This window comes from Centruroides sculpturatus, unplaced genomic scaffold (assembly GCF_000671375.1).
Source record: "Centruroides sculpturatus isolate CEXI.00-Female unplaced genomic scaffold, Cexi_2.0 scaffold648, whole genome shotgun sequence".
In the NCBI taxonomy this organism is placed as follows: domain Eukaryota; kingdom Metazoa; phylum Arthropoda; class Arachnida; order Scorpiones; family Buthidae; genus Centruroides; species Centruroides sculpturatus.
The window spans coordinates 364271-382032 of NW_019392627.1; the positions used below are offsets into that span (position 1 = coordinate 364271).

Here is a 17762-nt window from a genome sequence, read left to right on the forward strand (position 1 = left end):
AGGAGGAGAACAGAAACTTGCACAACATACCAACTATACCCTGTGCTGAAATAAATGTACACGACATCCGCTACGCTGTTAACAGAACCCACAACTGGAAGACACCATAGACAACATTCACAATTTCTGGTACAAAAAGTTTACATCACTGCACCAGGAACTAGCTAAACATCTAACACACATCATCACCAATCCACAAGACATGCCAAAATTTCTTACTCAGGGCATTACCTACATGAAACCTAAAAACAACAAAACCACAGACCCCACACAATACAGACCAATTACATGTCTTCCAACACTCTACAAATTATTGACATCATGTATCACAAACAAAATATACAAACATCTTGAAGAACACGACATTCTTACAGAACAACAAAAAGGTTGCCGTGGAAATCACGGGATGCAAAGAACAGTTACTCATAGATTCAGTCATTCTACGACAAGCACACAAACAACACAGAAACATACACATGGCATATATAGACTACAGAAAAGCATTCAACAGTATTCCACACAGTTGTCTGCTACATATTCTACACATGGACAAAATACATCCATCACTCATTGCATTCTTCCAAAACACTATGCAGCACTAGAGAACAACACTGCATCTCAGGGTTAGTAACACTTCCATACAAACAAACGAAATATTCATCAGGCGAGGAATTTTTCAAGGAGATTCCTTGAGTCCTCTCTGGTTCTGCCTAGCCCTGAATCCATTATCCAACATGTTAAACAACACGCATTACGGCTACAATATCAGACATGAGAAAACAACACAGTTTACATAGTCACATATCATGTACATAAAACTTTATGCATCCACACAGAAACAACTTCATCAACTCCTGCAAATCACACACTCATACACTAAGGACATACAAATGAAATTTGGCTTAGACAAATGCAAAAAACTTCACATAGAAAAAGGAATCCTGAAGAAAGAAGATTTTGCACTTGGAAATGGAGACGTTATTGAATCCATGGAANAATACTGATAATATAAATAATTTAAGAAATAAATTTTAATCATTTGTAGTTTTATTGAGATGAGAAAAATTGTCAATATTGTGTTTATAAGATACTTTCATTTAATTACAAAATTTTATGATAAATTTATATACAATGGAATCTCATTTTAATGGCTCATTCGGGACACCAAAAATCATCTGTTGTTCCAAGAATCCGTTATATTGTGAACAATAAATTCTTAGAAATTTCCTCCACACTCATTATTTGAAAAATTTCCATTTTTTAACCCACTACATATAAGAAATGCTTGTACTTGAAATTATTCAGTCTCTTGAAATCTCTCTTCTTTATTCTATAGACACACATATGTTACAAGATCATACATTATGTTGTGTGTAAACAAAGCTAAACAAAAAAACTGTATATATTGTAAGTACAAAAAGAGGAAAATTACATATGCTTATTAGCACTTCACATGACTTCACAATTGTTAAAAAAATTAATTTATCTTGGTTTGTTTTGATGCCACTTTTCTGCCTATTAAATACAACTGCTTGATATTAGCAATGTCATGTACAGCTTTTTTTTTATGCTGAAATTTTCCAGGAAGGTCTTCACAACTTGGAAAGGCTCAATTTTGGCACTGCATTTAGACCAGCGTCAGAATCCACCTCAATCATATCAAACTGCTGACTTACAATTCTTCAATTGTACATATTCCAGATCTAAGAAGTACATCATCAAACTCTACAAATTCCCAAAACACCCAAATATTAACTAAACATTGAAGAAATGTGAAGTTTACTATAGATGGAGCTAGAAAAAATTTGTTATTCCAAGTTACAGAGCTGCTAAAAGGAAGTAAAATTGCATTGATTTGGCAGAACCTGGGGGGAAATCTATTCTTCTAAGAGATCCATTAAAACAAGATTCTACTGTGTGTGTATATTATAATGTTACAATACTAATAAATTCATATTATATTAAGAATGTTGGGTTTTCAGTAAATTATAATGAATATCTAGTCATAACTAATTGATCCCACAAAGTTGCGTATGTTTTACCTAGAATCCCTTAGAAACTACATCCATCCCAAAATGTTATGACAATAGCATTGTTCATTAGAATCTAACTTCATTATAAATCATTTAAAACATATACAAGGACACTGTAAGGAAGTCCAAAGATGTACACTTACACTCCTTAGCATAAACAAAAAATGTAGGAAAAAATAAATAAATAGGATATAATAAGAATTGCAAAGTTTTCTTAATTTTTTTTTGTAACTAACATAGCAGTAATTAATTCTTTCAAGTAATTGTTCCATTATGCACTGATGCACCCCCTGAAATAAATCCTACCATCATCACTAATTAAAATTTTGGGCATTAAAACCTTATACAATGCATAAATACAAAAATTGTAGTTATCTACTGGAAAATATTATTATTATTAGTAATAACAACACAGTACATCCTCAATGTTCATGGATGTAAGTGTTTGGGAATTCAATCATTCGTGATCAGAAATTTATGCACCAAAATTTCAATGTTCATGAAAGATTTCAACCTTTTGAGAAATGGGAAAAATACAGGTAACCCCCGTATAACATGACACTTCTATAGCACGGGTTCACTCTAACATGGTTCGGGAATTGGGTAAAACCCTCATACAACATAAAATGTAATAAAGGGTGCATTCTTTTATACCTCCACGTAACTCCGCACGAGCATTCTAATTGTTTTCATGGCTAATTTGAATGCTCTTTCAATAAATAATCCATTTAATGGTTAAATTATACAATTGGGACCTTCTTTTGCCTCTATAAGCTCATTTTAGAATTATAGATTCCTCCACACAATACTATCGATAGTGCAGGTGCCGCCATCTTTCTTTTGCCGTCGTTCCTAAAATGCCTACAAACAGCAGCGTACTCCTGTTGCACAGCGACCGCTATTAACAAAAGCACCCACAAACTGTTACCAGTTGATGATGCTCATGCTGAGATCATCATATAAAATGAATAATCCTCTGGTAAAATATTTACTTAAATAATAAGTACGTATTTTACCTATGAAAAAAATGAATAATAAATCTGATTTAAATAAGGATTTAACAACATGTTTTTTTAATTTTTGGAACCTAACCTCTCTTTTCGCACTAGTTCTTTGTTTGTTTCGTATAACATAGATTTGCATAACACGGCAATTTTTTGGAACGTAACTCCCGTGTTATATGGGGGTTACCTGTATATACTACTGTAAACTGGAATTGGTGCCTGCGCAAACTGGATGTTTGAGCAGGTGCAATGCTAAAAAATTCACTGCACTGACACATACATACAATGTTTGTCATATGTTACTATCTTTTTTCTTTTGGCTTAAATAAAATGACTTTTGCAGTAGTATAAGCCATTGCACAGTATATTTATGTAATAAAACCATATTTTTTTCTGAAAATTTTTTTAAAAAGGCAGTAACACATAGTCTTGAAACAAATTACAAATTTAACATTAAAAATGGAACTCAAAGTTTGAGAATTTGATGTTTATGAAGGATTACTCAATCCCAATTATTCCCGAGCATGGAGGGAACTACTAGTGTAATAATAATAACTCTCCCGTAGTCACCACCTGGTCGTGGTGGGAGAGCCCAGTAATTTTACTGAACCATAGAGCAATGCAGGCTGGAGCACACGCTCCTGGTAGGGACACCTAGGCCAGTAAGGTCTATGGGGAGAAATGAAGCTAAGAGTGACCACATCCACATTCTGTGGAAATAATTATTATGGTAGTAACCAGATCAAAGTGTGATACCGGCTCGAACGTCGCCTGGGTTAACAAGGTCCACGTTCGCGGGTTAGGCAGAGGCTCATGTTCGATAGGCTCCAGTCTCCCTTGGTTACCGGTGGCAAAAGCAGCGCCGGCCCAAGCATGGCTACTGCAATGCCCTCAACAGATGTGAGGAATCAACCTAGCCTTGGTGTTTCTGTGGCAATGCATCCACAGACCACAAAGGCTGGAAAACCACGCCAACGGATGAAATGGACAACAGAAATGAACGAGTTTATCATCCGCACTTACTACACCATCACAAGACTCGAAACAAACATGACAGCATACAGACAACAACTACACCACATATTCACACAACAATATCCTCACCTCACTGTCACCGAACAAAGGGTTGTTGATCAAAAACGAACAATTATACACAACAACCTTATCCCACAAACAACACTTGAACTTATCAAACAACAGGTTGCTGATCAAATACATCAACAGACAGAAACATTTAACATTAATGAAGATCACGTAACCTGTCAGGATAATCCAGCAACAAGCACTGATTACAGCACACACACAACAAGTACCACTAATGATACTGCAGGCACTTCCCCATCCATCACTGATAACGTAGACATAGAATTAGTTAATACGCTCTCACTTATATTTCAGGAAACACTCATTAAATATACTGGTACAGATCCCACACAAAGACCACGAATACCAAAAATCAACACGTCAAAGGCAGTAGGAAAAACACTAGATTATGTAAACACTCACTTACTACCAAACTACATTCATTCAATTTCTACACTCTCAGACATTCATACATTAGTTTATGCTGGGGCAGTCACAGTAGTAACACACCATGGACTGAAAATACACTCACAGACAGACACACACAAAACACAATTCTATCACAAGCCTGCCTGGCAGAGAAGAATAGAAACACAAATAAATGACATTAGACAGCAATTAGGCAGGCTGACACAATACACTAAAAACAACATAACACCCAAATTAAAGAAACAACTCAAAAACATTTTCAAGAAAATCAAAACACACACAAAACACGAACATCACAACACACACATTACAGAATACATCGATACACTAAAACAAAAACTCGCAGCCAAAGCACGTAGACTCAAACGATACAAAACATGTACACTACGAAAACAACAAAATAAATTATTCACAAACAATGAAAAACTTTTCTACAGACAAATCAGTACCAAAACAAACACTGATACACAGCACAGTGGCACACCAACAGAAGAAGAACTCACAACTTATTGGTCTTCTCTTTGGTCCAATGCTGTTACACACAATGCTGATGCAGGCTGGATCAAGGAGGAGAACAGAAACTTGCATAACATACCAAGTATGCCCTGTGCTGAAATAAACATACACGACATTCGCTACGCTGTTAACAGAACACACAACTGGAAGACACCTGGTGTAGACAACATTCACAATTTCTGGTACAAAAAGTTTACATCACTGCACCAGGAACTAGCTAAACATCTAACACACATCATCATCAATCCACAAGACATGCCAAAATTTCTTACTCAGGGCATCACCTACATGAAACCTAAAAACAACAACACCACAGACCCCACACAATACAGACCAATTACATGTCTTCCAACACTCTACAAATTATTGACATCCTGTATCACAAACAAAATATACAAACATGTTGAAGAACACGACATTCTTACAGAACAACAAAAAGGTTGCCGTAGAAATCACAGGGGATGCAAAGAACAGTTACTCATAGATTCAGTCATTCTACGGCAAGCACACAAACAACACAGAAACATACACATGGCATATATAGACTACAGAAAAGCATTCGACAGTGTTCCACACAGTTGGCTGCTACATATTCTACACATGTACAAAATACATCCATCACTCATTGCATTCTTCGAAAACACTATGCAGCACTGGAGAACAACACTACATCTCAGGGTTAGTAACACTTCCATACAAACAAACGAAATATTCATTAGGCGAGGAATTTTTCAAGGAGATTCCTTGAGTCCTCTCTGGTTCTGCCTAGCCCTGAATCCATTATCCAACATGTTAAACAACACGCATTATGGCTACAATATCAGACATGAAAAAACAACACAGTTTACACTCTCACATCTCATGTACATGGACGACATAAAACTTTATGCATCCACACAAAAACAACTTCATCAACTCCTACAAATCACACATTCATACACTAAGGACATACAAATGGAGTTTGGCCTAGACAAATGCAAAAAACTTCACATAGAAAAAGGAATCCTGAAGAAAGAAGATTTTGCACTTGGAAATGGAGACGTTATTGAATCCATGGAAGAGGGCGAGTTCTACAAGTACTTAGGATTCCAACAGGCCAAACTAACAGAACATACACAAATAAAGCAACGATTAATTAAAGAATACCAAAGTAGGTTAAACGCTATACTTAGAACACAGTTAAATGCAAAACACACAGTTAAAGCAATAAACACATATGTCATCCCAGTACTCACATACTCTTTTGGAGTTATACATTGGACTCACACAGATCTCGAGCAACTCCAAAGGAAAACAAGAACAACACTTACTAAGCATAAACAACATCATCCTAAATCCGCCACAGAAAGATTAACCCTTCCACGTAAAGAAGGCGGACGTGGCCTGATTGACATAGTTAACCTTCACTACAAACAAATACAGTCACTGCGAGAGTTTTTCTACAAGAAACAAGAAACATCACAGTTACATAAAGCAGTAACTCTAGCAGACTCAAATAACACACCATTAAACTTACACTCACAACATACAGACATGACACAACATATAAAAAGCATAGACAACATTAAGCAATCATGGGCTCAAAAGGCTCTCCATGGCAGGCATCCTTACGACCTGGCCCAGGATTTTGTTGACAAAACTGCGTCAAACAGCTGGTTAGATCGGGGATGCCTCTTTGGGGAGACGGAAGGATTCATGATTGCCATACAGGATCAGGTCATAAATACTAAAAACTACAGAAAACACATACTCAAAGATACAACACTCACAAATGACACATGCAGAAAATGTCACATCATGCCAGAAACTATACAACACATTATTTCTGGCTGCAAGCTCTTGGCTCAGACAGATTACTTACATAGACATAATCAAATACCAAATACAATACACCAAGAGCTTGCAAACAATCACAAATTATTAGACATTCACGAACCATACTACAAATACATTCAACAGACAGTATTGGGAAACAACATGCACAAAATGTACTACAACAGCCATAATCGCAGATAAAACAATTTACCACAACAGATCAGACATCACACTCATTGACAAACACAATAAAATCACATACATTATAGACATATCTGTTCCAAACACACACAATATACAAAACACATGCACTGAAAAAAATCAGCAAGTATACAGAACTTGCCCAGGAAATAAGGAATCTGTGGAGGATGGAAAGGGTGCTTATTGTACCTATTGTTCTCTCCTGTACAGGTGTGACACCACACACACTACACCAGTGTTTCCCAATGTGGGGCCCATGCCCCACAGGAGGACAATTCAAAAATGGACTCATCCAAAGTTTAGATTAGGAAACACTGCACTACACAAAAGCCTGGGAATATTACAATTGAATAGAAATACATACATCACACTACAGAAGGCCACTATATTGAATACATGCCATATTGTTAGGAAATTTCTGAATACAGACACAGACATGCTTATTTAATTTTAGTTTTTGGTTACTATGCCTTGACTCTGGTCCAGCATAGTACACAGCCACCAGTGTGAACTGAGTATAACCCACTAAACCCAACATAATAATAATATTGGGTTGTTCAGAAAATTCAAAGATTTTAGAAAAATTAAAGACATTTTAAAATTTAGGCACTTTTATTCAGTGATGTATATACTATTGTTTTAATAAGCTTGGCCACCTTTTATGCAGCTTCATAATTCCATCCTCAAAGAACTGAACTATTCCATTTAAATTTTGCAGACTTCCAAGCTATCAAAGCTCTTATCATGAAGGGAGTTCTGCAGGACCCAGAGTAACTGGTAATCTGACAGTGCAAAGTCAGGTAAATATGATGGATGAGGCAAAATATTCCAACTGCATTCCAATAATTTTCTATGAGTTTTAAGAGGCTTGTAGTCTAGCATTGTTTTGATGGAACATGATCCCAGTGATCATTCAATTTTGTTAAAGCAGCTCATGATTCCTTTCTAATCCCTCATAGAAAAAGGAATATGTGTGTGTAGAATATGTAGAATATGACCTTCAATGAAGACCAGCCTTTGTAATAGTTAACAGTGGTTGTTTGTTTGCATCCCCAATCATTTACAGTCAACATACACTCAATGGTTTGTTGTAGACAAACCACTTTCCATTACTTGTAACCAGTTGTTTCTAAATTGGTTATTTTCATTGCATTTCTGAAGCAAATCACATACAGATATATGATCCAATAAGTTAATTTTAGTCAAATCATGTAGTACCCTAAGTAAAAAACAACTTTCTTACATGTATACTGGAACATATACATGTAAAAAAGTTAATTAACATATACATCAATTAATTCACATAGTACCCAAACATCATAGCAATTCACATAAACAAGCTCCTTCAAAATGTTCAAATACAGTACTGTTCGATGACTTTACTACTTTTGCTATCTCCCATGTCATGTAACAAGAGATAATTTTGATTAATGTTTAAGCATTTTTAAAGATTGAAATTACCAGTATTGAAATGAGTTGAATGTAGCCAACCATTCACAACTACAGCTTTTTTCACTATAAACAGTATGTATCTTATTTGTTGTTTGTATAGTGTTTCTGCTTTTAGAATAATAGAAAAGCATCAAGTATTGAAAATGCACCTTGTTTACTTTCATTTTCACAATGGCAGAGAGTAAACATAATTTAATCAGTTCTATCAAACTTTTTTTTTACCAACACATTTTAAAGATATCTTTTATTATATGCATAAATTTTATGCACTTTTAATGGCTTTAACATTCTCAAATATATTCAACTGTTATCTGTTAAAAACTGCTACAAACTTTCCAAAGAATCCAACATATTCTAAAAGCATTCAAGGAAATAACTGAATTCAAAAGAAAAATAATTTACATTTCTATTCGGAAATAATTGTTTCATATTTTTTTTTCTAGTAAGTAAACACATGTTTAGAAAACTAATTTTTATTAATGCTATATTTTTAAAACTACTATCATAATTTATACAATGTTAGAATATATTTAAAAATAAATTATCAATTTATTTACTTCATTATATGCAGTTTCATGAAATCATGTAATTCATCATCAATTTTAAGCATTCTGGATAATTGTGCAATTGTTAAAATGAAAGTTCAACCTCCTAACTTAGCCTAACCAGTACCAAAATTAATTAACTATGTAAGTTCTTTGAACTACTTCAATTCAGAAGTGAAGCAGATTAAAATACAATCAAAATATTTTTATATACAGGGATGTCCCATAAGCAGTGGCATAGCTGGAATTTGTCACTCAGCAGTCCTTGAATTTTCCACTCTCATGAAAAACATAATGTAATACATAACAAAGACAAAGAAAGGAAAAAACATTTGAAAAATTAAGACACTATTTATAACATTATTAAGTACAATTAAGTACTTAATTAGATACAGTGGTCAAGAAGACCATCTTCAAGGGCACACAGTCCTTACCATTGTCAGAAATTTCCAATAACAAGAAGTATTTTTGTAGAAAAATAAAATTATCCGACATCTTGTATCCTATCCTTTTTTGACCAAAAAAAAATAAAATAAAATAAAAAAAAAAAAGCTTTTCATTGCAATACACCAAGTGTCTATCCCCAAAAAAGTGCTGCCTGGGCAGACTGCCCTCCCCATCCTCTCCTAGCTATGCCACTCTGTCCTTAAGTCCAGAACCACAGGAGTTATGTTCATTGTTTTTTCTTTTACAGATGAAAAATGGCACTGAGTAGGAAGGAACAGATTCATCATTTTGATGGTGGGGACTTGCAATCAGTGAGAAGTTGCCAAGAAGTTTAACAAATAGCATTTAGAGTGTAGTATGTGATTAGTAGGAGATCTGAATGTAGCCTGTTAAACTTTGTCAACTTCACACTGATGCAGGTCCTATCATCAAAATATAAGGGTTATTTTTTTTTCAACCTCCACTAATGCATGAAAAGAAATTGGAAGAATGTGAGACAGGGACAGGGTGCACACCCTGTCCCTGTCTCACATTCTTTCATGCAGTATATTTCCTCACCACTTAGTGTTGTGCCAAGCTATTTTAGACATTTGTTACTCTGCAGTAAACACAAACATGATGCTGCCAAATGTGAAGTACAAGCAGTAATTCGATTTCTACAGGTCAAAGGGCTGAATGGAGGTGAAATTCATCAAAGGATGTGTAATGTGTTGGGAACAACCTCATGAGCTATGGACTTGTGCGTGAATGGTGCAGGAAATTCAAACAAGGATATGACAATGCTCATGATGACGGCAGTCAAGAGAGGAAGTGTGTGATAACCGACGATTTGGTGAACAAAGTGGATCAATTAGTGCGAGAACGGCATAGGTTCACAGTTTCTGAGGTCAGTGAGGAGTTACCTCAAATTTTAAGGTCCATATTGTATACCGTTGACTGACATTGTTAAAGGTTGGCTGAATGGCCTGGTGGCAATGTTCTTTGACACGAGTATACAAAAGCTGGTGTCATGGTATGGTGTCTGCCTGAATCGACAAAGCAATTATGTGGAAAAATAGGTGAAGACTAACTACCTTCTACAAATAAAGTGGTTTTGTTCTTCATTCTTGTTTTATTCTGGGTTGGTGTAGGTTGGAAAAGAAATAACCCTCATAACATGAATTTGTTCACCCTAACTCAGCATGCTTACCTGTAAAAGAATAAATGAGGATCAACATAACTATGGTTACAGACTTATGGGACTGTATATTTTTATTTAGGAAGAATGACATTCATGACTAAAAATAATGATTTAAATACTATAAACAAGCTATAAAGCAAGTTTAGAATGTATGTGATAAGTCATTACAAAGTGAACAGCAAAATTTCTAAAATAATGCAAAGATATTTTAAAGATTTCATTTCAAAAATAATTATGAATTGCATTATTATTTATTACCAATAATAATAATTTAAAATTAAAGTTGATACTGACACAAAAGGAAACAAAATTAATTAATTAAGTACATTACTAAACATCTTTTTGTAACAAAATCATATATACTTTATGGCATAGGAGGGAAAAAATGCCTTTATGCCCCAAATTATTTGATCAAATTACACATGCATGTCACCACCAGCACCATATAAACTCACATAAGAGGCTACCATTTCCCTAAGAGTTCCCCCACTTCTTTTTATTTCATTTTTTAGCTAAGGCTCGAATTGATTCAACTTTGAGTTCAAGCACCAGTTTCAGGATTGAAAAAATTTACAAAAGACAACGTGGGGAAATAACACAAAAGGACCTTATTATAGTTATATACGGGAAATTTTAACTATTCAAATCTTTCACAATACACAAATGTCAAATATTACACTTGCAACATCTAAATTTATTATTTACAAACAGTACTCATTTTATATGCAAAATTAAATTTGTAAAATCGCATACACCACATTTATTGTACTTGGTAACAGCAATCAATCTGCTGGGTATGAGATAAACATATGAAAACAAAACATTCAAGGTGGAAACTTATGCATTTTTCTCTTTCAAACGTTCGCACTGATATACAAAAACCCCTAACAAAAACACACCCAGATTATCATAATCAATTCCATATCTCAATATAAAATNATGATGTTGTGAATGATGGATGGAGACTTATCGTGATGGGCGTTGGTGGCGGTGAGGATAGCTTTGGAGTCCGTGCACAAGGTGATGTTACTATTAGTCTCTGTAGCATGTTGTAATGCGCTGAGGATGGCGAAACCCTCCGCCGTGAAGATAGTGGCCTCGGGGTGTAGAGTGTAATGAGCTTTGGTGTTGGTGGAGTGGTCTACAAACGCTGCCGAGACGGTCGTGTCTGTTTTGGAGCCGTCGGTGGCCAGGAAAGTAGAGAGGTCTTGTATTGTTGCCCACTCGAGAAAGGTGGATTGAATCACTGGGTCCGGTAGGGAGGAGTCCTGGAATGGAAGGTCATCAATGTGTATGTCGAAGACGGGGGCGTCGGAGGGTATCGGGTATTGAGTCGTGTGGTTGTCGATGGGGATGTTATGGCTGTTAGTCCAGTTCCTGATGTAGTGGGCTATAGGGATTTTCACAAGGGTGGCACCGTCATTGCTGTGAATGAGTTGAATGATCCTCCGAGAGAAGTCGTCCCGCGAAGCCTTCTGAAGATAGGAACTATAGTGTTTTATTTGATATTTCCTGTACCGGCAAGCAATAGTAGTGGTGTTGGTCGCTCTGCGAGTAATAATGTTGGTAGCAGTCGAAGGGAGACCATAGCTGAGTTTAACGTACTGCATCTGTAAGGATTCTAGGGTGGCCATCTGGGTTTTAGTTAATGTGGCGATGCTGGGGACGACATACATGAGTAAGCTGCCGATAGTGCTGTCGGCGATGCACAAGAGATCCTTTGGCTGGCCGCCGTGTTTTTTGTTACAATAAATTTTAAAGATGTTCATGAGCTTTCTGCTCTTGTCCCGAATGTATTGGATGTGGGTGTTCCACGTGAGGCGTGCAGTAATATACACGCCAAGTAGTTTGATTTTGGAGACCTCGGGGATATGTTGGTTATTGAGGATGAAATCCTGGTTGGCACCGATTTTGGTGGGAATGCGCATGATCGCGCACTTCCGTGGTTGGCACTGAGCAGAGTTTTTCTGGGACCATTTGCCAAACTTGTTTAAAAACTGGATCGTGTTACTGTGTAGGTGAGTCGGGTTAGTACCATGCGTGACGGCAGTGACATCGTCTGCGTAGACATATATTTTGGTGTGTTCATTTTCTAGATGAAAGATATCATTCATGAAGATGGCAAACAGGAATGGGGAGATAACACTGCCTTGTGGGATTCCGACGCATTGAGTGCTGCTAGGGGAGAGGTAGCCCCTCCAGCGAATTTGTACCTGCCTATTGGCTAGGAAGTCTTGAAGCCAGAGAATTGAGTTGCCTTTTAGTCCTTTATCTAAAGCCTTCCTTATAATATGAGAGTGGTTGATTTTGTCGTAAGCACTGCAAATATCGAGGGTAATTACGTTGATATAATAGCCTTTATTCCGGAGGGTGTGTAGATGTAACATCAGATGGGTAAGTAAGTCACGAGTGCCTTTGCCAGGGAGGCCGCCGAAGTGCTTATAGTTAAACCAGTTATTATGAGTAGCCATGCGCTGCCATCTATAGAGGATCATCCGTTCCATCGTTTTCATTATCGTGGAGGTGAGCGCTATTGGACGGTAGTTCTCGACTATGGTCGGGTCTTTTCCTTGTTTGTGGATGGGGAGGATGATGGTATTTTTCATCTTCGTTGGTATGTTGCCCGACGACCATATGGAGTTGTAGACTTCCAATAGGTGGTTTCTGGCTTGAACATCAAACCCTTTTAGTATGCCTGTCGTGATGCCGTCGGCCCCAGGCGTCGTGTTCCGCCCTCTATCTATTGCATTATCCAGTTCCTTATTAGTGAAGGGGCGATTGTAAGAGTCCTGCTGGTATGTGGGATTATTTGGGCGTCTAATGATCGGCTGTTGAACCCGTAAGTGAGGGATGAAGAAGTTGAGGAATTTGGCCGCTTGATCTTTCGGGGTGATTAGGGTACGGTTGTTGTGCCGCAGGACGAGGTTACTTGAGGGGGAGTTGTTACTATTACGGAGGCGGCGGAGGATGCTCCATATGTTATTCTTGTACAGGGGAGAGGACGCCATACGTTCCCAAAAAGTTCGCTTCTGGATGATGATGCAGCGCTGTAATTCCGCAGTGGCTTTTTTGGCTTGTATCCAATTATCTCGATTGATGTGCCTGTGGTAGCGATGATAAGCTTTGCGTTTGGATGCGAGCGCTCGTTGGCAGTCAAGGTTCCACCATGGGGGTTTAGGTGGTCGGTCGCTAAGTCTGTTGTTTCTCCGCATGGCAAACAGGTTGTGATAACGTTGGACGAGGTCCTCGTAGGTCCATTCATTTTGTGCCGCCCAAGCGATCAAGATATTCATGGTTTTTACGTCGTTGGAGTTCGCATTCCGGTCAGTCTGTTGACAAGTAATGTTCTTGTCCGGATTGGATGTGTGGCAGCCTGGGTTATTATTGTTACGGGCCCGGTAAGGGTAGAGGGGGCGAGTGTGAGGGAGTCCAACGGTTATCATGCAGTGCTTGCTGCCATATTCTTGATGGGAGGAGTCCCACGTCGCTTGGAGTGCGATGTCGGTGGTGGTTAGAGTTAAATCGATGGCGGTCCCTGGACCGTTGACATTTATATGCGTGAGTTGGCCATTATTGAGCAGAAATAAGTGGGAGTGGTCGATGAGGTCGGCTAAGATACGACCCCGTGTGTCGGTGGAGTGATTACCCCACATCTCGTGGTGGGCGTTGAAATCCCCACCCAGAATGGTGGACTGGTCCGGAAGGTGACGGAAGAGATCGTTAAATAATTCAGGCGGTGATTGGGGGGGGGAAATAGGCGTTAGTAACCTGTATGACTTGTGGTACATAAACTGTAACACTGAGCCATTCAGGATCGCCCTGACCATTTGACAACCGGGAACCTGTGTAAGAGCACGGAATTGAATGGTGAATGTAAGTCGTAAGGCCTCCTCCTGTGGTGCCGGTGCGGTGGGTGTGATAGGCAATGTACCCCGGAAGGTTTATGTGGTTATTATGTTGGAACCAGGTTTCTTGGATTAGTATGATTTGATAGTTTTCCCATATACGGTCGGCGCTTAATTGTATCATTTTATTACGGAGACTATTGGCGTTCCATTGTAAAATATTTAAGAACGTTGCGAGCGGGTGTGGATTGCGGGCGTCTGTGGGGTTATCGATGCTGAATTGTTGCTACTCTTCCCGTTTTTATTCTTGGGTTTTTTGTTGATTTTAATAGAGTTGTCGGCTGAGTGATCAAGTGATATCGCTCGATCGTGGCGTTTTGAGACTGTCATAGCTCCTGAGGGATCTTCGACAGTGCTCCCAGTCTCGTTGGGTGTCGATTGTGATTGCGTTTTGGGATGTAATTGCTTCGGCTCCGTTTGCTCGTTGGTAGCGAGTGCTTCATGTGTCGGATCGGGGGGAATCTCACGTGTGGTATTGATGTGTTGTTGTATGGTACTAGAGGTGGTGATGACATTTTGTTGGGTGAGAGGAGCGATGAGTTTACTTTCTTCAAGGATTTGTAGTAGCTTAGCAAGAATGTTATTTTGGTTGGTTATGGCTTGTTTTATGGTGATGAGCTGTTCCCACGGGTCGTCGGTTGAGGCACGTTGGATCGCAGCTTGACTGGGCCGATCGTGGGTTTGATTCTGGGGGTGGGAAGGCTGTTGTGTCGCTGTGCTGTAGGAACGATTATTGTCAGGTGGGGGGTGTATGGCCGCTCGGGCGTCCCTGCGCGAACAGTTGTACTGCCGTTGATGTCTCAGTATGGCCTTTTCATATTGAATACTGGGGCATAGGGGTGAGGTGAATGCGTGATCGCCATTGCAGTTTATGCAGCGAGTAACCTCTGCTGTGCACTCCTTATCATGCTGTGGATCCCCACAGCGCTTGCATCTGGGGACACCTCTGCAGAATTTTTTGGTATGCCCCAATTTTCCGCATTGCTGGCAGAGTCTGGGCCGTTCCTCGTAGGGTTCTACTCGATACGCCATTAGATAGATGCGCAGGTGACGGGGGAGTTCGGTCGCGACGAGAGAAATTTTGATTGTTCCGGTAGGGATTATTTGGCCATCTAGTTTACGGCTAAAACGTTGAACACTTATTGGGTGTTGGCCGTCCTCCTTGAGTAGTTGGTAAATTTCCTGTGCGTGCAGCTCCACAGGTACGCCTTTTATTATACATACACGGGCATATGAGCCTCTAGTGAGGCAGGCGCGCACAGGAATATCGTCAATTTGGGTGAGTTTGAGTATGGTGGGGATGAATGCCTGAGTCGCTGATACAAAAATTTTTCCGGTTCTTGTCGTCGAGATGTTTAATACTTTCCCGTGTATATTTTCATGTGAGCGCTTGAATTGCTGATATACACGTTTACCAGATAGAGGGGGGTGTGTTTTCTCCGTTTGCAGGACACATGTCGGGTTGTTTAGAGTAACGGTGCAGGAGTTAATCTGCTGAAGGAGGTCCGCGTTGGAGGGTTCCTCGTGGAATAGCCAATAAGTGGGGTCTGGTTGGGGGGTTGTAATCGTGGTGGTCGGAGCGGTCTCCCGGTCGAGGGGAGTTTGTTGATCGACTCTGACCCGTGATGGATGTTGTCCGGTGGCCGGCGGGGTGTCGGATGACAGCATGTTGCGTCCGTCCGCTGGGGGAAATTCCTTGAATTCCACCTCCACCTCCTCCCGACCGCGAGGGATTGTTAATAAAAGGATTGTACTTACGCAGATTCTTTGATCAGTAGTTCCTTCGAATTAAGATTATATTCGGTACAAAATAAGGTCTGAAAAAACCTTTATTGGTTCGGTTCAATGCGGTCCGATGCGTTGTCTATCTCCGCAGACAGCAGTATCTGCNTTAGAGTAACGGTGCAGGAGTTAATCTGCTGAAGGAGGTCCGCGTTGGAGGGTTCCTCGTGGAATAGCCAATAAGTGGGGTCTGGTTGGGGGGTTGTAATCGTGGTGGTCGGAGCGGTCTCCCGGTCGAGGGGAGTTTGTTGATCGACTCTGACCCGTGATGGATGTTGTCCGGTGGCCGGCGGGGTGTCGGATGACAGCATGTTGCGTCCGTCTACTTTAGATCAAACTACGACCTCTCGCGGTAAAAGTATGAAGGTATATATATATTTGCAGTAAATTATTTTGAATTTATAGCTTTTTACAATAATATATGTCTATTGTATTATTGTGATTTTTAATGGATATACCTTGTATTTAATTTTATTTGATTAATGATTTGAGTCGGCCAGATGTCTATGCATGGTACTATTTTCGTCCTGTGGACACTTGAGATCCTGTTTTAGCAAACCCATTATGAGTTCAGTCAAGTCCACAGTGGGCAACCGGTGGTGAGAACTGGCCCATTCTCAAAAAATTCGTGGGTTTTTTCGACTCGTTCAAATGTAATCCCAGATCCCGTAGAGAGTTTGACTGCCATCTTAATTAACCGATCTATCTGACGATGGCTATACGATGGCTATATACGATGGCTATCTGACCATCAGTTTGAGACACAGTACAGTACATTCTTTTCTTTACATTCGACTCCGTCCTATGAGCACTAAGATGTCGTTTTACGGGCCCGTCGTAGGTTCAGCCAGGTTCACAATGGGAGCGGCTGGGTGACAAGGGACGGGGCCTGACATATCCGGGATAGATCAATCCCAAAAACTTCCAAGTTTTTCAACTGCCCGGATTTGATTTGATTTGAGTAGTGTTACCACCCGTCCGGTTTTCACCCGGACAGTCCGGGAATTGACTCGCTGTCCGGGTGAACTATTAATTTTGTCCGGGAATTTCGTAGAAATTGTGAAATTACAATGAAACAAAGTTCTTGCAAACATTTTTACAAATTTATACTATTTTAATAGCGAAAGAACTCACACTCACTGAAACTCATCTGCAATTCTGCCATGTTAGTCTGTTTATGCCGACGTGTGGCGCGCGACCTGTCGATCTTTTATTTTTTACTTTTTTGCGTGTACGATCGTACATGTCTCCAATACCTAATAGAGCTAAGTCATCTGTACCTGTTCTTTCTTAATTTAGGGTTACTTACGTTACTCCTAGCAAGTCCCTAGTCCCTAAATATAACTGATTTAGAACTGGCAAGCACGTTA

The 17762-nt window shown here is 39.1% G+C and overlaps 1 protein-coding gene across 1 annotated transcript; it reads right to left on the reverse strand.

Annotated features, from left to right (window-relative positions):
• Positions 1–14740: 14740 nt before the first annotated feature.
• LOC111617786 lies at positions 14741–16438 on the reverse strand. Its single transcript, XM_023359086.1, has one exon. The coding sequence runs from the start codon at positions 16276–16278 to the stop codon at positions 14773–14775; it is 1506 nt and encodes a 501-aa protein (XP_023214854.1). The 5' UTR covers positions 16279–16438; the 3' UTR covers positions 14741–14772.
• Positions 16439–17762: the final 1324 nt, after the last annotated feature.

Coding starts and splice junctions, on each gene's coding strand:
- LOC111617786 (XM_023359086.1), bottom strand. CDS start 16,278: ATGCTGTCATCCGACACCCCGCCGGCCACCGGACAACATCCATCACGG.